Genomic DNA, 23,305 nt, shown 5'->3' with positions numbered 1-23,305 from the left:
CCAGGAATGATGAGGGTGGTAGCTTGCCACCTCTAGCAGGCTCCAAGTTGGAGGAAAAGTGTCAGATGCAACAACAACATAAAAGATAGGCCTTGTCCCACTCAAAACAGAAATGCGTTACCTCAAATCTTTCTATGGGATCCTCCTGCTGAGCTTGCTGCTCTCTCATGGTGTGATATTCCCGTTCATACTTCTTCAGCTTCTTTTGGCTAATCTACACAATAAAAAAATAATAGAACATCTTGGCTGAAATGTCAAAATGTGGGGAAGAGACAGACTTTGCAGCTTTTAATCCAAGGTTGTTGTTGTTGTTATTATTATTATTATTATTATTATTAAGCTTTATTTATAGGGCACTGTAAATTTTCACAGTGCTGTACATACAATCAGTTAAAATAGAATAAAATAAAAACAAACCTGCCTAAGCATACATTCTACTAAAATAATTTAACATAATACATTGTAATACATATTAACATTAAATAATAAAATACATGATTATGAAAAAGTATCATAAAAAGCATTAGTCTAGACCAGTGGTTCCCCAACTTTGCTCCTCCAGATGTTTTGGGCTTCAGGTCCCAGACTGACTGCTGACCAAGCTGACCAGGGCTTCTGGGAGTTGAAGTCCAAAGCACCTGGAGGACCAAAGTTTGGGAACCACTGGTCTATATGAATTCAAGGTGGGCAAGATGGAAGGCGGGGATGTTTCTCAATGCTTCTGCCCCCGCATGAGGCCAACTTCTTTTCCAAAACCATCAACACCTAAGGTTCATCCTTTTTCCCCCCCACCAGCCTCCTGGTGTGCTGGACTCCAACTCCCATCAGCCTTGGACAACTCCTACCAGAGCAATGGCTGGGCTTGACATGAACTGTGGCCCAACACATAATGAGTCCAGAGGGTTGGGGAAGGGAGCCCTTCATGGAAGTTGATGGCCAGCTCTGGGAAGAGTTACTTTTCATGGACTACATCTCTCCAAATCCCCAGTAGCCACACTGAAACAATAATAATAATAATAATAATAATAATAATAATAATAATAATAATAATGTAACTCAGAAGAGTAACTGCTGAGTTCTGCAGTCTTCCCAGTGGAGTCAGGAGCAGCGCAACCCTTTGGCTCCCTCTGGTGACACTTACGGAGAAATGCTGGCAGCTTGTGCATAGGGAGCTTATGAGGGACTCGAGTTCGATTCTTGTTCCCCTGGGCAGGTGGGTCTCTCTGCTCCGGCCCAAAGGGGGGCAGATCATGTTGGGGGCTCCAGTGGGACAGCTGAGAAAGCCAGCCAATTCCCAGAGAGGAAATTAAGGCCTCTTTTATGCGGTTTTTACAGTCCACTGGATTATCTGTGTTGGACGAAAGGAGGAGGAGGAGGAGGGCCTCCCGAGGGAAGGATGTCAGTGGCAAGTCTGGATCCGAGAGAGAGAAACAGAGGATAGAGGAAGGTGGAGTGGGGTGAGGCTCAGCCTGCATAACCCAGAGAACAAGGGGCAACCCTCAAACAAATGGCAGCCCCAGAGACCCTCAATCTCTGGACGATCAGAAATGAGCCAGCCTTGGACTACAACTTTGGAGACCAGGGTTCAAATCCATGGTCCAAAGGCGGATTGCCACCCCTTAGCCGACCTTAGGCAAGTCACACACTCTCAGCCTCAGAGGAGAGCAAAGGCCAAGCCCTGTTAAGCAATAAATCTCGCCAAGAAATTGGTTCGCCTTAAGGTCTCTGTAAGTCGGAAATGACCTTTGGGCACACAACAACCATCCATCCCAATGATGCTTTTGACACTGGCCTGCCTGAATCATTGGCACGCTAGGTATGGGGATTTTAGAAAATGCAGTTCCCAAAAGCTAGGTTTCCCAAGCTCTGGCTTTCTGTGCTTATGAGACAAGGGAAGACAGGCCAGCTACCACCAAAAAGGAACCCTGGGGAGAAGCAGGTGTTTCCTTGCTCTGTGTCAGACTCACTTCTCCTCCTGCCAGTGAATAGCCCACAAGCCAACACTTTTCTTCCCTCTTTATGGCAGCTATTTCATTATTTGGAAAACGGCTAACAAGATGGCACCTCCCTCGCTGTTGGCGGCTGGGTGAGTGATGGACTCAGCCTATCAGCCTGCTGAGTATTTCACAGCAAAGCTCCCTCTAAATGTTTAATGACCGGAAGGACCTGGAGGCATGCGACTCCCCTCCATCCATCTTGTCTGGAGTGCGCAGCCAATACAGAGCACTCTGTTGTCCAGTCAAAGGGAAAAGAGAAGACCCGGAGGGAAGAAAGGGATTCTGGGAGAGAAGAGCCAAAATCCTACTGTAGAGGGGACCATGTGAGACATACGTTTGAAGGCCAGCTGTGCTGTGAGGGGGGAACGCAGTGATAAAATGGACACCAACAGGCACTCTGGGACGAGATGGGTTCTACGCCCCTTGAGCCCCACACAGGCTTGGGGTCTGTCTGGGCGTCTGTCTGGTTCTGCTCCTTTACCTTCATGCTACATGCCAACTCCATCAGCTTCTTGGCATTTTCCTCCGAACGGTAACGCTTGGGCAGCTGCACGCGGAAGAACTTCAGGGCCCCCTCAAAGTCCGTCAGCAGCAGATCGTCCTTAGTAGTCTGCAAAATTGGAGAGTGAAGGGTTGCGCGCGCACACACACACACATATATATATATATTGCAGGCAGATCCTGCAACATCCTGCAAAAAAAATTGATACAAAACCCATCCCAAGGTTCTCTGGGGTAAAATTTCGATTGGCAACGGGATGGCAATCTGCCTGTGGTCATCTGTGTCAGAAGACAGACCAGAAAAACGGCTTCTGAAGCAGAGCTTGGGGAAAGTGTTTTGGACTACTATTCCCAGAATATTTATTTACTCATTACAGAAGAGAACTAAATAGATACATTAATTTTGCTTTATTAAAGCCCACACCACACTTTTCCACCCTCTGACTGAAGTTTCCCTATGAGGCTGAGGGTATGGGACTCAGTGGTAGGTCCCCTAACAGACCTCCATCCCCAGGCAGGCACATATTCCAGATAGTTCTCCAGGCATAAAACAGGCAAGACTTGGGAGTGGATGAAGAAGAGTCTTAATGATGTTATGAGAGAGCCTCACATCCCTTACGAACGCATCATCCCATCATTATTTTATCTGAAGTGTTTTCCACTCCTTCTTTCAATCTAGGAGGATTCACTTGCCTGTGGTACCCTCAGCCCCAAGGGTGGGCAAACACTCATTTTCAGGCTATTGTTTATCCCTCGAAATGGTTCAAAACTGCAGCAAAATGCAATGGTTCTGTCCCTCAAACAACCCTCCCCATGGCCCAAAAAGAAGACAAAAAACTCTGGCCAAAAATGAAACTGGAAGTGATGGAAAGTCACTTCTGGCCAGGCCAGGGATACCAATAGCCTTACTTGGAGGAAGTGTGGGGCCAGAAAGTGACCCCTATGCAGTTGCCCACGCCACCAGACCCAAAAGGCCACAAAAAGCAGAGGACTTACTTTTAACAATGCGAGTGCCACGTTAAATATAACACTGATGCCCTGCAGGAAAAAGAAACAAAGAGGGAAATAAGAGACAAAAAGAACACTTAAAATTTGTTGCAACCCCCTTCCTCTCTCTTGGCTTCCATGCCTTCAAGATCCGATAACAAAACTGATTAATTTAACGGGAGGAAATGTACATAGAAGGCCATGCCGCCAGAAAGTCCAACAGCAGCTGTGAACATTAGGCCTCTCTTAGGACTTTGTGTCTGATGTTTAAGGCTGAGGTTTCTAGCCCTCAGTGTTCCTGATCCCTCCATGTGTCCTGGAACAACAACGTGAAACCGTGCGGGCAAAGAAGCCCAGAAAATACCATCGGCTGCTTTCTCCAGCATCCTTGTCAGCAATAAATGCGGGGTCCACCCACACCCCCAACTCCCCGAGGAGACCAACCCCAGCTGGAGAATGGAGAAAACAGAATGATCTTTCAATGGGGGGAGAGCTGTGCCATTTCATGCTAGCGAAGGGAAAGTCCGCTGAGAATTGACGAATGTTGCTAATTAGCAAGTGAATAAACAAACAGCCTCCCAGGGTGCTGTGGTGGTAGTGGCTGCCAGGCTCCGGCGTTGCTTTGTTCTGCTGCAAGTGTGATTCAGACATATGTTTAGTCGAGCGTTTTGTTCTAAGGTTTTGGAGGAAAACTTCTCACTCTCCCAGGTATAAATATTTTGCTCTGTCAAATGTCAAGGGAAAGAACGGAAAAGGGGGGGGGGACCTAAAGATGAGTCAACAACTAGACAACGGGGCCTAGAAGGACAGTGATGCTGAGATGCTGCAGGAATGGGAACGGTGGCTTTCAAGCCATGGGACGCTCACTCCTTTAGCCCCCACTGTTCAATTCTACAGATTCTTTGGAGGTGAACTGAAGTGTTTCAGAAAAGAGCTACAATCATGGCCAAATAGTTCTCAACCCATGGTCCTCCAGATATGTTGGGATTTCAGCTGACCATTGGCCATGGCTGGGGCTCCTGAGAGTTGGTGTTCAGTATCTATGGCACCAAAGGCTGAATACCAACTGCTCTAGACCCATATGACAAAGTTATAAGTTTCATTCTAGAAGTGACATACACAGAGACTTTACATTGCCCAGCTCAGATGCAGGTGGAAAAACATTATGGCTCCCCATCCCTGCGACATACGTTTTTCCTATGATATCCCCCTTGAAGAACCATGATGTGTCTGGTAGATGGGTCTCAGGCAATGAGGTCTGTGTCTTGCTACAGGGTCATATTCTAAACTTCAGTACCTTGTTGATACATATTGAACCAAATGTGTTATGCATATTTATTTATTACATGTGTATACAAACAGCCATGCACAGTTTAACTGCATGATACATCTGCATTTGTGGTTTGTTACTGATTCAGTCACAGGCCTTCTGTGTTTTGTGTTGGTTTGTTTGTGTAATTTTCAAACACAACACTGAGTTATAGGAATAAATTGCTTTTTAAAAAAGTAACCTTCCAAGGGTTAAGATGAACCTACGTCATCATTAGAGGGCTATCCTTCTCTGGAGCTTAGGGAATTTCAATCCAACTCCCAGAATTCCCCAGCCAGCAAGGTCACTGGGAGATCTGAAGAGTTGTAATTTTAAGAATAAAAGGAACTGCTCCTAGCTCTGCTGTTCCCCATGGTTAGCCTTGTCACCAAGCTATAGCAAAACCATGGTCGGACACTGGCACGTGTGCTTGTTTTGTGCAGTGGTATTCTGAAATGGCACCCAAATCTGTGCTGGCGGCTACCCAGTTCTCTACGCCCAAAGACTTTCCAGGGCTGCTGAATCATTTCCTTCCTGCAATACCAATTCCTCCGAGAGATTAAGGGGGCCCAGAGCCGACCTCTCGTGCCAGTGACTCAATGTTCAGGTCACACAAACACACAATAAGTGGTTTCTGAGAAACAAGAGATTAACATCTAACATGAAAATAAAATGAAATGAAATTTTTAAAATGGCCGGAAGCCATGATGCCATGCCTACAATATGCCATGAAAACAAACCTGTTTGTGCTTGGAATTCTTTCACGGAAAAGTGAAACAAATGCATCCCGTTCTTAACTGAGAATATGCCCTGAGAGCGAGGCCTGGAGTTACTAGATTTTGTGAAAAAGGAAGCCTGTGCATCCAAACCATGATGGCGCTCCACGTACCTCACACAGCAGCAGGTCGATGATGTGGAAGACCATGTAAAGCGGGAATTTCGCTGTGAAAAGCGTGAGGAACCACTGCGAGGCGTACATGTGCGCTTCAAGGCTGATGTCCAGGAAGTGGCTGTAGAGGTCAGGAATATACTCCTGAAGGACGGAAGGAAGGAAAGAAGCCTTCAGTGGTTTCTCCATCTCACTTAACACAGTGCTTAAACATTCTCTGATCTCCAAGAAGACAAGAAAGATGGGAACTTTAAAGGAAGGGTGGAGAATCTCTTTTGATTTGAGAGCCAACATTTGGGTTCTGGAGGGCTCCATTCCATTGGTTGGTGTGGCCAAAGCCCACAGGAGAGAGAGAGAATAAGACAGAAATTAAGAGTATCCCTCTGACAAAACCCAACCCTGTTTCAGGAATGCTTTGTGGAGGACGGTGGAGGGCCAACCCTTACCTGCATGAGCCGCTCCAACTGGTAAAACTTGCAGTGTAAATCTTCAAAGTTTTGTTTGAAAAGCTCCCTGAGTCCGTAGTCAAACATGATTTTGACCAGAACACTAAACGCCTGCTCTTCAGGCATCTGTCAGAAGACAAAGAACACAACTTGCTGTCATATGGTTTTGGGTCTTTGTTTAAAAAATAAAACAAAATCTAAACATCTATCTGGGACTTCTTCCTTCATTCTTCCCCCCAACCTCCATGACCAGATAAGACATTGTGCTCCCCAAAACATCTGCCCCGCAGAAGGCCGCTTGACAGAGCAAGTGAGAAATAGTGCTCATTCTTCCTGCTGTTGGTGAACACCAGCCATTGCTGGAGAAGTCCCAAAGGCATGGGAAGGTTACCATTTTGGATGTCTGCTCTCCAAACGCCCAGCCAGCATGGTTTCTCAACAGTGGCCTCAAGAGGGGTAGCTTTCAAGACCAACATCAAAAGTGGCTGTAAGGACCACACTGTCAGTGTTCCCTTTTTATTTCCTGCAGATTCCATACCTTTGCCTATCAACACCCATCATCCCCTAAGAGAGGGATGGGCAAAGTGGGATCCCTCAAGGATATTTTGTGCTCTTGATGCCTTCAGATTGACCTTTTCCTGACCAAAACCAAGAGGGTGAAGTGCTCTTCCTAGTGCAACCATTTCCTTTTTATACAGGCTGAAAGATCTCCCTGTCCTGTGTGACATTAAAAATTACCAATTTTTCAAAACTAAACTTCTGGCCACTGCGGGTATTTTGTTTTGTTTATTTTTTCACAATCATATACTTGGAGTGGTTCCTAAACTGCCCCAGTTGCTTGTCTTAAGAGCTCCAGTCTTCCCAGAGCAAATCAAGACACATGCCTGGTGAGTTCTGGGAGCCATAGCCCCCAAAAAGGAACTTTTCTGACCTCTGAATCAATGTGTTTGGTTTTCAGACACCAAAAGACACTAGTTGTTTTGTCCCAGAGTAGGCACTCATGGCTGTGTATGTGTGTGTTTGCTCCAGAAAATAATGTACTGTATCATAAATCAAAGATTGCTCTTCACTGCTGCTTGTGAAAACCACAACAAGAAAACTACTGTCTTGAGTCAGAATAAGCCTTCATCTGCCTGGAGGAGTCCACTCACAAGCCCATCCCCATACTCTGATACCCATCATCCCTCAATCCCTCCAGTTATCCCACTGATCACTAAGACTGGCCTGCTGTGTTTTTCCTTTCCGCTCATGTTTGGAACTCTTCTCTGCATCCTCCTCGAGGCACGGAGGGGGGAATTATGGTTTTTTCCTGGCAGGAAGTCTGGTTTTACAAAGAAGTGCTGGGTCTCTCTTTATAGTTAGTTCCAGAGGATGGTACAGTCAATCATTCAAAGCAGCTGAAAGCATTTTCATTTTTTTAAAGAAAAGAAATTGACAAATGAGGGAGGAAACTCTGTGCAATGTCATTCAACAACTGACACCAGAGATACCTTGTGACGGGAGGACAAAAAACCAACCATGTGAAACGGGGGTTAAAAATAACTTTTTAGGAGCAGAAAAGAGCAATCAAAAGTCAGAGGGGGAAACGACAGAAAAGGCTTGGCATCTGGGTAAGAGCGAGATGGAAAAACCTTCCAGGGAAAGAAGGCTGACACCACCTCAAATGTTGGTGTCATCCTATTTCTGATTTTTGTGCATGGTTCTGAAAGCTGGACAGTAGAAGAAACTTACTGGCCATGCTGTCAGGGTGGTGGTGCTGGGAGTTGCAGTCCAAACAAGAATTTGCCCATACATTGCTTAGGACCAATGAGCGTGATGCAATAAAAGGAGACAGGCATGCAAGATATAACCCCACTCGGTGGAATATCCGCATAGAGCACAGGTGGGCACAGTCTGGCCTACAGTCCTGGACCACCACCCCCCCTTTTGTGGCCCCTGAAGCTCCCCAATAGCTCCCCCAACTCCCTCCCCATAAATAAATCTAAATGCAATTTTGGGAAATATCTGCCCAAAACCATGTAGAAATCTCCCCCACTAGACATGAAAATACCCCTAACTGATTCCCGAACTCTGTGTTACATCCAAATACCGGTTTTCCTCCGCAGTCTTTCCCAAAATGGCAACAGGAAATGACTGACATATCTTCCTGCTGGCATTTTGAGAGGGGCTGCAGAAGAAAACAGAGGTATTGGGGCTTGCTATGTGTCTGGAGAAGTACAGCCTGTGGGAGGTACTGCGGAGAAACCGTCCTCTTTCTCCTCCCCGACAGTTCTTCATCCCCATCGTACAGGATCGACTCCTAGACCCCCAGAAACTTACGTGGAGAAGCAGCACAGCAGCAAGGAACGACTGGCCCTGGCAGTAGCCAATCTCTTCATCGTAGACAGAATAGGCCTGGGAAAAGAAGTAGGAACGGTCAAGAACGTCCAGACACTCGCTCAGCCACAACCCATCCCACAGACCCCTCGGTCGTCTGCAGAGATACTGTTCAGCATGTGTTTGACGGTTTGAGAGAAAAGAGGTTCTCGGAATGCAAAATCCTGGGCTGGGATTCTAATGTGAGCTCTAGTTATCTCATGTAGCTGCAGGACGGGAAAAGGACAATCCCAGACCTCACATTCAAAATGCAGGGACAGTAGGAAGTCCAGGGGTGCATTACCAGCTCCCAAATTAAAGCAGACAGGGTAAGTGTTTTTTACATTTGCCCTTTCCCCCTTCCAATTTATGCCAGGATAGCCACATTAAAAACATGGCTTTCAAGCCTGGGCGCTCTGCCTTTGATTGGAATATCAATTATGCAGTGAGAACCGGGCGGGGGGCAGGCACAGGGGTCCCTCCAGTCCCTGGGTCACATCCCACGCAGAGCTCATCCTTTTTAATGGTGCCTTTTTGACAGAGCGCTTTGGAGGAGGCCAGGAAGCCAATGTTGCATCCCTCTGCCAAACTGTCTCTGGAGAAGGACAAGGAGGCTTTCAAAACAGAGAATTCAAAGAGCCGGATCCTCTGGTCAAACAAGGTAAGGGGATCAAAACAGAGCACGGAATTTTTTCTCCCCCGTTTTCTTTCTTCTTCTTTTTTTAACCTGCTAATTGCCTCTCGCATTTTAATGAGCAGCTCCAACATGTTTCTGGCTGCCTTATAATGCAAATGAAGGGCTGAATTAATTAGTCTGAGATACTTGGTGAGATTTTATGCGGCGCAGGAGAAAAACAGAAGCACCCCACACTCCTTGCTAGTGCAAGGGGCTCACCAAGGTCAAACTAATTCTCTATTGCAAAAGTGGGCAAACTTTGTTCCTCCTGCTGTTTTGGACTACAGTTCCCACCATACTCTACTGTGCCGGCTGGGGCTCCTGGGAGTCAAAGTCTTAAGCCTCTGGAGGACCAAAGGTATCACCCTGCCAGCTCTGCTGGGAATGATGGTTGAAGTCAAGGCTCTTTGGTGTAGGAGTGAGATGCCCAGGCACTCCAGCTGTTTCAGACTGCAGCTCCCACAATGCCTTTCCATTGGCTGGAGCCATATGGAAGCTGAAGTCCCCAACACCTGGAAGGTCCTTAGTTTTCCCCACCCACACACCTGCCCTCTTTTGCAAGTCCATGAGGCAGTGTGCTCTGATCAACTTCCCAAGGGCCCTGAAAAGATAATCAGGATCAAGAGGCACAGTGGGCAACCTCCATTTTGCAGTTATCCTAGCCTGGAACACACAGACTAGAGGGAAGACTATCATACAAAGGCCTCCCTCCGGCCGGTTCAAGCAGATGGTGGCTGGAAGGAACTGAAGGAAGGGAGGAGGCCCCATGAGCTTCTCCAGGAGAACTTGGAGGACAACCTATCCCTCACAAAACAATCAAATATTTATGTCTCCAAATGGCTTCATCATGCTTGGTGGAGGGGGGCATGTCATTTTAGGTCTGGAAAAGACTCTTAAAAACAAGAAGTGATCAGAAGTCACTTCACGCTTTTAAATAAGCCCCTTTCTAGGCCGCAGAGTCCCAAGAAAATGTTCCCATGATCAGTAAAGGGACTTAGGCAGCACATGGGGCCAATAATTCTCCTCTCTTTGGCTCCGGGGAGGGGGGGGGGGCAGTCTGAGGCCACAAAAATGGCTCTGAGGCCACATGCCATCCATAGGCCACCTCCCTCCACTTTAGGAAGAGAGTATGTCTTGATGAAAGCATCTCAACCCCTATCCCCTGGGGTCTGTTTATGGCTTGCTGCAGACAGAGATAACACCAAGTTGGGTTCATGGCCACCCTGTTATATCTTAGGTCCTGAGTTCAGGGGAAAGAAATCACTGTGCTGGTCTCAAAGGTGGGAGTCCCCCATTGCCAGGGTCCAAGAGGCATCTCAGCCCTGAAAAGCTGAGAAGACCAAGCATCCCAGTACCTTGCATATCTTGTACAAGGAGTCTTGGCCATCTCCCCCGGTATCCTTGAAGTAATCGTGGGCGGGGAATGTCCGGTTGATGTCGCGGGTGATGGCACTGTCTTGGGGGGACTCCTGCAAAGCCACAGAGAAGGAATAAGAGGGGAAACTGTTAAAAGTCTGAGAAGCCATTAAGATGGAGGGATACAGGGTCGCCATCTCTACTGGCAGGTTCAAGTGAACAGAGAGGCAGCAAACTGAGCTTGCAAGCACAACCCATATGGGCTTGCTCCTACTCCGCCAGTGAGCATGAACCAGATGTAAACATCCTGCTTAACGAAAAGGCAAAAAGCAGCAAAATGGTGTCAGTTGCAGATCTCTGAAAAGTTACTTTGACTGGGCAACAACTCCCAAATCCCCCAGCCAGCAGTTGTTGTTGGAACAAGTGAGTTTTCGAACCTCTGGGCAGGTCAAGCTATCGTTCAAACCCCAGCTTCCGATCTGGAAATCTGACACAGGCAATTATGTGGAAATTATTGAGATAAGCCAGTCTCTAGCAAACCTGGCGGCCTTCAAATGTGCTGGGAGTGCTGCCACCGCTACCAGTGACCAGGAATCAAATTCCAACACATTCGGAGCATTAGAGTTTCATGGAGATCTTAAAACTCCACTCCCTGGGCTCCAATCTGGCTCTAACTCAGAAGCTATTCAAAGGGCAATTGGCGGACTTGACACAGATCCATGCTTTCAAGGGTGGCACCTTTTGCAGGTAAGGGTGTGTACATGTGTGAAGTGGTGGGAGAGCTCACACTCAAAATGGACCGTAGTGCAGACATGAGACTGAAAGGAATCCTGCTTCTTAGAGTGATTTGGAAAGAGTACAGGAAGACTCCCCTTGCAACCTCAAGCATGAAACCTCACCAGCTGTTAGCACCACATCAAGATGAGCAAGATTTCAGTGGGTTTTTAATGGCTCCCTCCCAATTAGCGCCCTGACCACATAACCACTTCCTTATCTGGATGATGCAACGCCTTGCTGGCCTAGGGTTCACTTGGAGGAGGCATGTAACCAGCACTGAACTTGGCAGAGGGAGACAGAACAAGCTGTCAAGTACTCTTCCACAATTTGTTTTGTTTTAATGGGACAAGATGTAAAATTCCCTCTTATAATCAGTTATTTTTAGCAACATGGAGTCCTGACCTCTGTGCCTGGTGGTGGCATTTGACTGGAAGAGAAGGACCCTCCCAAATTGCCTCACTGCCCATCGACAAACCAGGAACAGGACTGACAGAAGAAGGACTTGCAGCTCATCCATTCCTCGCCTGGCCAAGTTACTTCTCTAGACCCAAACTCCCAGACTACATTGTGGCGTGCCAAATCTGCTGTTTCCAAGCTTTGCAAAAAACAATCTCATGGATGGCTTGCAAGAAGGACGCAGAAGCAAACTGGCTTGTAGTGGACCAAGGTCAATGGCCAGAGCAGGGGTGTCGGTACCATTTCCCAGCTGGACGGAGAAGGGGGAAAATGTACGGAAGTGCTGAACATTTTTCCCTTTATAATTCTTCAGCTGGCTGGTACAAATGGAGAGCAGCCTGGCCATTGTGTCATGAGCTCCTATTTTTATACCTTGCTGTGAGAATTGGCCGGCTGGGCTATTTCTCAGGCTTCCAGGGGCAGTAGGGAGGAGGGACAAAAAGGAAACCCTCAAGAGCACCCGCCCTGGGCTATCTCGGGCTGCAAGGAGGAAAGCGGGGGACCCATGATAAATGGCAGGAACATGGAGAAAAAGGAAAAGAAAGCTGCAAAGAAAAGCAGAGTGGCAGCTTGCTAGGAGTACTGCAGTCCTTCCAAAGAAAAATGGCTGCATTGACTTGAGGGTCAGGAGAGCACCATGCAACAAAAGCTACAGACCTCTAGGGAAGAGACCTGAATATGAGGAAATCTCTCTTTTCCCATTACCTTGAATTTTTGGAAGGGACAGAAGCCCCTCCTCAGAGCTTGGAAAAGCTACTGCCTAAACAGAAAGTCTTCAGTGGAAGTCTAGTTGTGGATTACCAAGTGCTAGGGCCACCTTCCTTTGTGTTCTGGGTTCCCAATAATCCTTCACTCAGATCCCAGAAAACAGCCTCTTTACCTGGCATGTAATAAACCTGTGGAAGTCACTGCCACAAGATGCGATGGCCGACACTCACTGGGTCTGCTTCAAAAGAATTCTGCATTCTTGTAGGACAAGGCAAGTCACGGTGGCTATCTATCTATGGCTATCAAGTATTGGGCAATGTGAGAAAGGTAATATGGGATAGTGTGCTCCTGTCCTCCTGTGAACTTTCTGCTGGGGCAACTGTGGGAACAAAATGTTGGACTGGAGAGGCCTGGTTTAGGCTGATCCAATCCACCTCTTCTCTGTGTTCTCTTACAGATCTTGGCCTGATCTGGTAAGGCAGTTTCCAGAGCCTTAAAATGTGTTATTTCTTATGGTACACATACCCACCACCTAAAGGCATGCTCTTGGGTTTGCTACCCATGTGCCAAAAGGTGCAGTTTGCAGAATGATATCTCTTCCTCCCAGAATGTAACAGCTTTGTGACTTCTTATTTTCCCCCTCCAGACACTCAAAGTACATAGTGAACAAAAGGAAGGTTTCCAGGGCAGATCTTGCTGTAATGAAAAGAAATGGCAGAAGGGAATTTCTATGGATAGAGGATCCTTGGGTGAATTTTCCATTCATTGGTGCCTTTGGTCATCTTTCCAAAAAGCACGATACCATTAAAAAAGGTGTTGAGCAGAAATAAGACACTCACAAGAGCACACACACACACAGTGGTTTCATCCTGGATACTGTCTGCATCCAATACATTTTCACAGGATGCTATTTGTTCCTTTGATTTAATTTCCATTTACTCTGGGGAGGCTGGGAAGTGGGGAAAGAGGCTGCATCAATCAAAATCGGTATTTCTTCCTTCGGACTTGGAACAAGCGGCTAGCTGAGCATTACACCTGGGAATAGAGAGGTTTCATCTCACAAAGCCTCAGCCCCTTTGTGCCCCATTGACAGTTAGATATCAAGAAATGTGAAGAAGTACACAGCTTTATGTGCCATTCAAAGAAAACGTTTGCTATCACTGGTCTTTTTGGCCAAGTTCTGCTGATTGTCTTGAACCCCCATTCGATTGAGACCAGGTGAACATGACCGGCTGAGCGGCTATTTGATACAAATATAAGCTCCCATGTGAGATGGTTTCAGGCCAAATATGGCAATAAATCTGATTCTAAAAATAAGAGTGAATCCCCAAGTGATAGCCGGCCTCTTCAGCTGTGCTTGTTTCCTTTTAGGGCTCAAGTTTCCCACAGGAAAAATCATAAAGAGAGGCACTTGGTTTAAAAAACATAAATAAAATAAAACAACAATCAAAACTGACCTACATCATACATGCGGATGGAGCAGAGAGTCACCCCAAAACATCTAGTCACTGCTGGCACACAAAAGACTGTAAAAGGGGGGAAATGTGGCCATGATTTCTCTCTCTCTCTCTAAATGTAAGACAAGCAATAAGGAAAATCAGATTTATTGTTTTTGAAGGAAAGAAAGGAGACGCACAGACATCATCCCACTGAGTTCAAGTTACAAGATAGCTGGGCAGCAACGTGAAAAACAGAAAGCAAAAGAAAAGCAAAAGGGAAGACTTTAATTTTTTTAAAAAAAATCTGTATATGAAAAAATTAACAACTAATGCAAACTTTTATTAGAATGGAATGATTGCAGGATTCACCGTGTACAATATCCCTGACAGGTGATCATCCAGCCTCTGCTTAAATACCTTCTGGGATGGAGCAGGCAGTTCTCCTGGAACCTTTAGCCAAAATATCGGCTTCCCCATGATTTCCACTCATGGGGTGTAGTCCTTTCCCAAACCCTATAATGCAACAGTACATGAATGCATCCACCTCTTTCAGGCCAAATCAGACCTAAAACCAAAGCAGAATTTCAGGAGGAATGGAGTCTCCAATGCATCTGAGTACCCAAGGCCACCCAGGGCTTTTGTCATTAATAAAGAATGCTTTCCGTAATTTTTTAGCACGAAGAGGGGAACCAGAATACAAAGCTAACAGGCAAGTTAAAGGGCAAGTTGAAATGCCACTCAGCCAGCTGGGTTTTTTCAGAAACAAGAGACCTGGCTTCACAATGCTGCTGCAAAGCCATGTTCAGCATGTGAACCCCTATTAGATCATCCTGGGTACCCCAAAGCCCACCTCGCAGGGGTGGCTGGAGTGAGGACAAACAGGAGACGCACGTGGTCAAGGAAAAGCTTACACCTCAACAGAAAAAGGCTCTCTTTTCCTGGATGGGCAGTGGCTCATTGCTTCTGGCTCAGACTTCTGCTCCCAGAATCCATGGTAATTGGTGGTGCTTGCTGAGGCTTCTGGGAGTTGAAGTCCAAAACATCTAGCAAGCCAAAGGTTGAAAAACGATGGCTTAAGAAGAGGACTCCACCACTGTCACAACATTGCACACCTGCAAATAAACACAGGTCTGTTTGGGGGCAAGTTACCTGTTCCCAGGTCTTGGGAAATTTACCATGTCAGTTTAGCAGGAGGATTACGAGAGCTGACATCTGAAAAAGTGCCCAAACTCACAGGTGGATTATGGGAGCTGTTATCTAAAAACATGACTTTTCATGTTGCTTTTTCATGTGTCTGCTGCTTTTCTTCCCTCTTACAGGAACTATGTTAGACAAGCTTCATTGTAGTTTAGATCGCTGAAAACTGAAGGCCAAGTAAATTCACAAATGCTTAAAATCCTTGGCCAGTTTCTAGAAAATGGGCAATGAGAAGCAGTGAAAGATCAAAGTCCTCCAAGTCTTATCCAGTGCTGAAAATGCTCCACACAGAAATATGGCTGCCAGAATAAATATACCAAACAACGTTTATTTTTACAACCTCTTCTCCAATTGCTTTTATGCTTCTGCCAACACCCCAAGGAGATATGCCTTTGGGGAATTTTGGACTTTCTTGTTTCCATAAGCTGTTTCGGACATCCTGAACCTCTTTCTCTCCTCCTCCCCTCTTGGAAGAGTACTTCTGCTTTCTATTTTTCCCTAGAATAAATAAGCTCATTCATATATATATATATATATATATATGCTGGTTTCTGTCAAACTGTCAGCCCACATGACATGTGCAAAAATGAAGCTTGCAGAGAAAGAAGCTACCTGGTCGCATTTGTCATCCCTTTACATACACGACTGAACGCTTGTTCCATCTAAAGACGCAGTCACACTATTTTTTCCTCATTTCCCCCTCATTCTGTAATTAGTGTGCGATGCTTCTGTTTGCAATGCAAAAAGTCAGCCTGGAGATCCAGAGCTATAGAGTGTTCGGATCTGGTGCGTTCCTGATGCCACCCTGCCATCCTTTCTCCAGCGCAAGGGAGAAAGGTCTTTTTTTCGGGGGGGGGGGGGTTACAACTCCAATACACCCCCCCTCCACAGGACACACTCTCTCCAGCCCTGTTTTAACAAATACGAACCTGCAGCCTGTGGTGACAAAACCCTTCAGCATTGTTATTCCCTCCAGATGCTGCAACGTCTATCCTCCCCAGTTCCTGGTGGCTATTTTATCCTAGGTTTACAGTCTCACTAAAAGCAAGGGCTTGATCTATGCTGCCTATGAGAGCATCATATACGCTGACTTCACCTGTGGCTATGCCTTTGAAGTCACTTAGAAATAAAGATTGGACAGTGAGCTCTACATCTAAGTGGGAATTTGAATCCAAGCCTCTACAGTCAATGTCCCCTGGCACTCTAACCCCTATTTTGCTTTGGCACGCTGCTTTGGTGCCATGTCTAGGCTCTTCGAAACAAGGGGTAGGGAATCTCTTATTTCTCTGGAAAACCACCAACTGGGAGCCCAGGAGGGTTGGATTCAGTCCATTGCTGGACCTGAAGACTCCCAGTTTACTTTCTCTGCCAGTCCATGTCCCTCCAGAAAGGCCCAACCGAGGCCATGAGTGCACAGTTCATGACTGGTATGTTTTAAAAGCCTCACACTGTGGAATGTGAGCCCTCAGGCTGGAGAGTGAGCCAAGGGAGAACTCACAAAAATGCCACATGGTTATAAAAAACACACACACAACCTAGCTGAATTCGATGCGGCACAAGAGGCCAATCCCATGTTAGGGTGGCTTCATCACCACACAACCATTGGACTTTGTGGCCCAGGAGAAAGGGAGCAAGCTGGGGGCACCTCTTTTAAAAACATTCACTCCTACCTCTGACCTGGGTACAGTGATTCCCAGGATGAAGTTGCAACCCTTGCACAGACCTGTATGCACTCTGCTGCAAGAGAAGACAAATTGTGGCCCTCCAGAAGCTGCTGACCTGTAACTCCCACCATTCTTCAGCTGATGGGAGTTGGAGTCCAACAACCTTTGGAGGGCCCACTCATTCTTAGCCCATGGCATTATAGCAATTTTAAAAAAGGGTACTCAGATGCACCACTTGAATGTCAGGTTTTTAAAATGTTTAAATCAGTGTACAATCCCGGAGCTTCATGCAGTTCCCAAATCTGATTTTGTAGCCCCTAATTCCTCCGTACTCCCTTCTGAAAAGGGTCACATTTAAAATACTTGTTTTTGAAAACTGTAGATGAACCCCAAAGCCATTTTGGTATTTTAGGATTTCTGCGCAAGCCCTTCAGAGGGTCTCAGGAACAAATAACTGGTCCTTGGATCCTGCGCCACTGCGCACCTTTGCTTAAAACTAAAACATGGCCTTGTATGACTCCTTTTCCATCTTTCCCTCCCATGACCAGCAAACTCAGCCATACTCACCCAAAGGTCTAAAAAATGTAGATGATGTTGCACAATAAAATAAATACACAGTTATTCAAACCTGAAAAATTTATGAGCCATACACACAGCAGAATTTGCCTATTCCTGATATAGAACTTGGGATTCTTGAGCACAGAAGGGTTTCTTTTTAAACTCATGCATGGCATTGACAAAAATAATAAAGGGTCTAGACCTCAGGTTTTACAGAGAGAGTCTCCATAGGAAAAAAATTAAAAGGTGTGTATGTGTGCCAAATGTGTACTTCTTTCAAACATGTTTGGGGAGATTAGAAATAAGACAGGCGACAACACAGCCAAGAGAGCACAAGTGAACTAAAGCATACCACATTTCCAGAGGCACACCGAGTTTTTAAAAATTGGTACTTTTCTGAGTACGTGGAAAGGCTTAAGGTGTCTTGAACCAAAGATTACACAGAAATAAGACAACCAAGGTTTGGGAAGAAATAATTTTGGGACTACAGTTCTCAGAATCCCCCGATCAGCATGACTATGGGGAAATTCGGGAACTGTATCCCAAAAATTAATTTTTCCTGCTTCTGGAGACAACTGATATCACTAGGTTCTTTCACTCAGTGAACCACTTTCTCAAAAGATAAAATCTGCCAGCCTCTATTGCCTGTAGCTTTGTGTCTCAAAGCCTACCCATTTCCTTAGCCCCTTGGCCCATGTTCCACCAATAGCCCCCTCCCCTTGGTCTTGGCCCATCAAAGCCCAATGAAGATCTTTCACCTTCAGCTGAACTGAAGCCTCTGTCCCACTCTTTCCCCCGAGACACACACCCCAAAAGTTGAGCTGACACTGACTTGTCCCAGAAAATGTTGATGAACATTCTGCGACATCCCAGGGGTTCACCCAAATGACATGAAGACAGTCGCCATATAAATATTTGGCCCTGGGGGGTCAAATTTACAGCGGGTCAGAGATTCCACACTTTCACCATCATAGCCTCATCCATATAGCCTCATCCTATGGAATACTGGGTTTTGTAGTTTGGTGAGTAGTGGTTAGAATTCTCTGCTTGAGAAGTTGTAGTTCAGGGCAGTGTACTGGAGTTCCTCAGCAGATCATTTTAAACTACCTGTCAAACAGAATCCTAAGATTCTTAGATTGTGGAGAACAGTGTCATGATAGTTATGAAAGAGGTATCAAACCGTTCTAACTATGCTTGTGCAGACACACTCCTTGCAGCACAAGTGCATTAACCTCCACGATTCTGTCAGCTGCAAAATCAGGGCCTTCCATGGTTTGAGATTTTTGTGAAGATGGGTTTGGGAAAGGTTACTCCTCTTTTTTTGGGTATCAGCTCCCAAAAATCCCCAAGCCCTTTGCATGGCCATTTCTTCCCCTGGGCAATACTGTATGCAAATACACTGTGGCCACCCACTAGAACACTTCCCCTCCAGTGCATCACACAAACCATGATCCCATTTTGCACATAATGCATCTCTCACAAAGGCTTGCACAGTCTAACAGAGGCAGCAGGGAGTTTTCTCTTCCCCACCACCCCCAGAACATGAGTCAGCTTTGGGACCACGCTGTTTTCTTGAAGCGTGGGCACAACCCACCTCCAAATCTCACCAAAAGCACTCCTAAGAAGAGCAGGAGTGTGGTTATCACATCAAAACCAAGGCCTGTCTGGTCCCTCATTTTGGTCCCACCTGCTGGGTACAAAGAGCTATCCCATCCTCCCAATACACATCCATCAAATATTGCCACTGGTAAGATTCATCCTCTTCTTTGCACTTTGCATTTCTGGTTTCCCAAAAGGAATCAGTATTTGCTGTTTTTGAACAAGCCCACCAACTCTAAGCTGGAAACGTCGGTGAGCATTTTCCAACTTTGCAATTTCACCATTGGAATCCTTGTATGCTGTATCTTTAAAACTGCATTCTCAATTTCCACAGGCATATAGGATCTCTCTCTTTTCACCCTGGCAAAATTTGTTAGCGTGCCATGTGTGAGAGGCACCCTGATTTTAAACAGCGTTTGGGTTACTGTTATAAAAGGAAAGTTTGCTGTGAGAAGTGCCCTCCAAACAAAAACTGCACACCCTCTGCTTGTTTCCAAAATAACCCTGTTCAGTTTTGCTCCGTCGCCCGCAAATCCAAACCAAAGGCAAGGACAAAATCATTTTCTCTGCTCATTTTTTTTCTTTTTTAGAAAAGGGAAAGGAAAACACTTTATTCAACTGCTAAATTTGGTCTGCTCCAAAAGTCATCTCATTCACTACATAATTTTTTTTTTCAAATGCAAACACTGGGCTCTAAAGCACAAACAAACATCCTAATTTTGATGGTGGGTGGGCGGGTGTCGAGGTGGTAAAACAGGGCACCTAGGACAAGAATAAATTACCTTTCTTTCAATTAAAAAAAGCACAAAGAGGGTGAGAGGGAGTGGAACAGATCCTGTGGCCGCACTACTGCCTCATTGCACATGGGAATCAAATGTTCAAGTTTTTACATTTTTTGCTATATGCCTACAAAGGGGTTAAAAATAGAGGCTGGAAGAAAGGGTGAAATAGAGAGAGTGGGGTGGGTAGGTGCAGGGGAGGGGTGGGAAATACAATATAATTTGGCCCCTTGAGACTTGGAATATACTTTGGCATATGCACAGACAAACAAACAAACAAACCAGGGGAAAACACCGTTACAGACCAATGACACATTCCCACACTGACGCAGGGAGCAGAAGAGGTCTCCAAACACCTGGAAGTGAAGCAGTAAGGAAGAATATGAGGGTCTATTTCTCTCTCTCTTTCTTTCTCACCAGCATCATTCTCCCCAAGCCCACTGGCTACCAGTTGCTCCAGGTGGGGAGGGAGAAGACAGCCCCATGATGCTTCAAAACACAGGCAGTGGGGCACAACCCCAACTCCATCCCCAGGACACCTTTAAAGTGAAACTCTGAGACTGCACATGCTTGTGGAAATCCTCGATTCTTCTCCATCAGCAGCATTCCTCACAGAAGGTTTTGTGTGTGGGAACACACATGGACACACACACGTTACACACTTATTTTTTCTCACCCCCATATTTTTTTTTTGCAAACCTGGACATGTTTTTTAAAAACTCATTTTGCAGTCCGAGCAAAATCCGCTTTGTTTTGTTCTTTATTGGCCCTTCAGGCCTGGCACCCATTGGACGGCCTTTTGCTTCTGGAGGCCGAGGAGTCCCTGGCAGCCCGGTGCCGGGCACAGGAGGCGCAGACAGAACCCGAGAGGCGCTTCAAGCCCTTCTGAAAGACGCTGTTGGAGAGGCTGTAGATGACACAGTTGCAAAAGCTATTACTGATGGCCAGCCAGGTGGTCAGGAAGGAGGCCACGCGACTGCGGTAGACAGCAGAGCTCTCTAGGAGGAAGTAGATTATGTAGGGGAGCCAGAGGACGTAGAAGACGCTGGTGATGCGCAGGAGGACCATGGCATAGCGCTTGTCTGGACAGGGCTGGGCCTCAGTTGCTTCGCCACCCTCCTGGGAGCTGAAGCGCACCCGCCGCTCGTTGATCTCCTTAGTGTGCTGCTGGCAGATGCGGAAGATGCTGACATAGGTGAAGCAGACCACAAAGGCGGCCGGAGCGTAGAGGGTGACCACGATGAAGAGGGTGAAGGCGGCCCGGGTCTCCCAGGCATCGGCGCACCAGCGGAAGACATCCCCATGGTAGCCGGGCTTGCCCCAGCCAAAAAAAGCTGGCAGGAATACGGCACCCGAGTAGAGCCAGATGAGGAGGATGCAGAGGCGGAGGCGGCAGGGGGTAACCAGGGTGTTGTAGGTGAGGGGCTGGGTGATGGCCAGGTACCGGTCCACACTGATGCAGGCCAGGGAGGCCATGGAGACGCTCTTGAGCACTGAGACGGCGTAGCCAAAGGCCTGGCAGACCAAGGACTCAGGTAGGAAGGCCAGGCGGTAGCGCAGCAGTGAGAGGGAAGGCACCAGGCAGCTGACGCCCACCAGCAGATCAGCATAGGCCATGGTCTGGATGAAGTAGCTGGTGGTGTGGTGGTTGAGCAGCGGGGCGCAGTGGAAGACAAAGATGACCACCATGTTGCCCGAGATGATCAGGACGGTGAGGAAGACGATGATGACCGCCTCCAGCAGGCAGATGTCCAGGGCCTCTGGGTAGCCAGCCGCCAAGAGGCAAAAAGGCTTGCCCCCATCATTGCTGTGGTTGCCCCCATCACCGCTGCTACCATCCAGGGAGGCATTCATCTTGCAGCAGGCCCCTTGCTCATTCCACTGGCCTGGCTGCTGCTGCTGTCATTGCGGCTGCCGCATGTGCCGCCCTGTTGGAGGAGAGGAGGAGGAGGAAAAGAAGGAGCGTGGAGGCTTCTCGGAGCTCCTGCCGGGCATTGTCCGCAGGGCTGCCACCCTTCCAGGCGCCCAGCGCCCGCCAGCTTTTGGATAACCAGTGACACTCCTTCCTCCTCTGCAACACGCCACCGCACAGCTGTTTGGGGAGGGGAGAGAGGTGGACAGAGGAGAGAAAGAAAGGAGGAGGAAGGGAGAGGGGGAGAAAGCAAGGGAGCAAGAAAGAAAAGAGGTTGGCCTGCCTATACAAAGGGGGGGGGGGAGGAGGGAAAATAGGAGCTCCAGCAATGGGGGGGCGGGGTGGGCCCTGGAAGAAAATAAAAGAAAAAGAGGAGAAGGAGGAGGAAGATAAGGAGGAGTGAGGAAAGAGAAAAGTGTGTTTCAGAGCATCCCTCACCACCCTCCAAGGATGTGCTAGCTAGCCACAGATTCCCACCCCCATCACTGCAGGGCTCCCACTAGCCAAAGTCCTTACTCAGCAGGAGGCAGCCGCCTCGGCAGAAGTGTTGAGGAGGGGATGCTCTAAGGGGCAAAGAAAGGCCACCCCCCCACCAGCCATCCCTGGCTAGGCTCAGCTTTCCTTCCTTCCTTCCTTCCTTCCTTCCTTCCTTCCTTCCTTCCTTCCTACCTGCAGCCAGAGACACAAAGGCCAGCAAATGCCCAGCACCCGCAGAGACAGAGAGAGAGAAAGAAAGAGAGAGAGAGAAAGGGAAGGGAAGCAGAGGCACTGGGCTCTCTCTCTCAGCAGCTGCAGAAAAGAGCCCTGTGTGCCAAGGGAAGGGGGAGACCCCAGGTGCTATTTGGGGGAAGGAAGGAAGGAGAGACGAAGGAAGGGAGGACACTGCTGAGGACCTCCCTTCCACCAGCCCACCCACCCCAGAGCTGCAGCAAGAGGGGCGGGCGGACTCTTCGCAGGCAGAGCTCCTCCTTCAGGCTTCCACAGAAGGGGGTCTCCAGATCAGCATTGCCTCCACAGGCGCCTGAGAGCAATTCAGAAGGGGAAAGGAAGAGGAAGGGGGTACACACACATGTACGAGATGCACTCAGCCTTGGCACTTGTCTACGCCCTCCTTTCCTTTGCATCCCAGGAAGAGAATGAGGGTGTGTGCACCTTTCCACTTTTTAGCCAATAATCCAGCCCAGATCCCTCATTCCTTAATGCCATGCACCCCCTTCCTCCAAAACATCCAGAATGGAGGAAACTTCCCTGTGAGTCTCCTTCCCCTTCAAAAAGCCTCCCCACTTTCCTCTCCAAACTTGAGGGCTTCCCATCGCTGAGCAGCTCTGCCTGTCCCTTTCTTCCACAGCTCAGGTGCTCATTGCAAATCTCATGCATGCTTTTATTTTATAGGATTTTAAGATGTGCGTCTCCGGATTCGCTGTGTTACACGGGATCGCAGTCCACCTGGTTCCTGGAGCACTTTCTGAACCCAGTCCCAGACTGGTTGGCACTCTCACATGCCCAGCTTTGGAGGTGTTCTGTTTGGCAGCTATGTGTGGAGTGGGGCAAAGAACAGCCCAAGATGACCCCACCATCAAGCAGCTAGCGAAAGAAGATGATTCATGGCCAATAGGCATAGAAGCACAGCGGAGGCAGGAAAGCAGAAAAAGCTTGGCACACAAAGCAACCTGGAGTTTATTTAATGCCATTCAAGTACT

The 23,305-nt window shown here is 47.4% G+C and overlaps 2 protein-coding genes across 5 annotated transcripts in view; both read right to left on the bottom strand.

Annotated features, from left to right (window-relative positions):
• Positions 1–23,305, bottom strand: part of RABGAP1 (RAB GTPase activating protein 1) — a 48,715-nt gene that overhangs the window by 5,800 nt on the left and 19,610 nt on the right. For all 4 annotated transcript variants that reach the window (XM_089534701.1, XM_089534698.1, XM_089534699.1 and 1 more), the window contains exons 14-20: positions 10,516–10,629; positions 8,449–8,523; positions 6,130–6,255; positions 5,684–5,827; positions 3,495–3,536; positions 2,479–2,607; positions 122–214 (exon numbers count right to left, since the gene is read on the bottom strand). In XM_089534701.1, the coding sequence (XP_089390827.1) occupies positions 122–214; positions 2,479–2,607; positions 3,495–3,536; positions 5,684–5,827; positions 6,130–6,255; positions 8,449–8,523; positions 10,516–10,629 (723 nt within the window). The remainder of the gene's footprint in view (positions 1–121; positions 215–2,478; positions 2,608–3,494; positions 3,537–5,683; positions 5,828–6,129; positions 6,256–8,448; positions 8,524–10,515; positions 10,630–23,305) is intronic.
• Positions 19,169–21,868, bottom strand: LOC149307948 (putative G protein-coupled receptor 21). The gene has a single exon (XM_089536968.1). The coding sequence runs from the start codon at positions 21,545–21,547 to the stop codon at positions 20,465–20,467; it is 1,083 nt and encodes a 360-aa protein (XP_089393094.1). The 5' UTR covers positions 21,548–21,868; the 3' UTR covers positions 19,169–20,464.

Source organism: Sceloporus occidentalis, unplaced genomic scaffold (genome assembly GCF_023333645.1).
Source record: "Sceloporus occidentalis isolate IW3139 unplaced genomic scaffold, rSceOcc1.0.p SCAF_8, whole genome shotgun sequence".
In the NCBI taxonomy this organism is placed as follows: domain Eukaryota; kingdom Metazoa; phylum Chordata; class Lepidosauria; order Squamata; family Phrynosomatidae; genus Sceloporus; species Sceloporus occidentalis.
The sequence above is the reverse complement of the archived record's forward strand: the minus strand, read 5'-3'. Positions and strand labels throughout refer to the sequence as shown.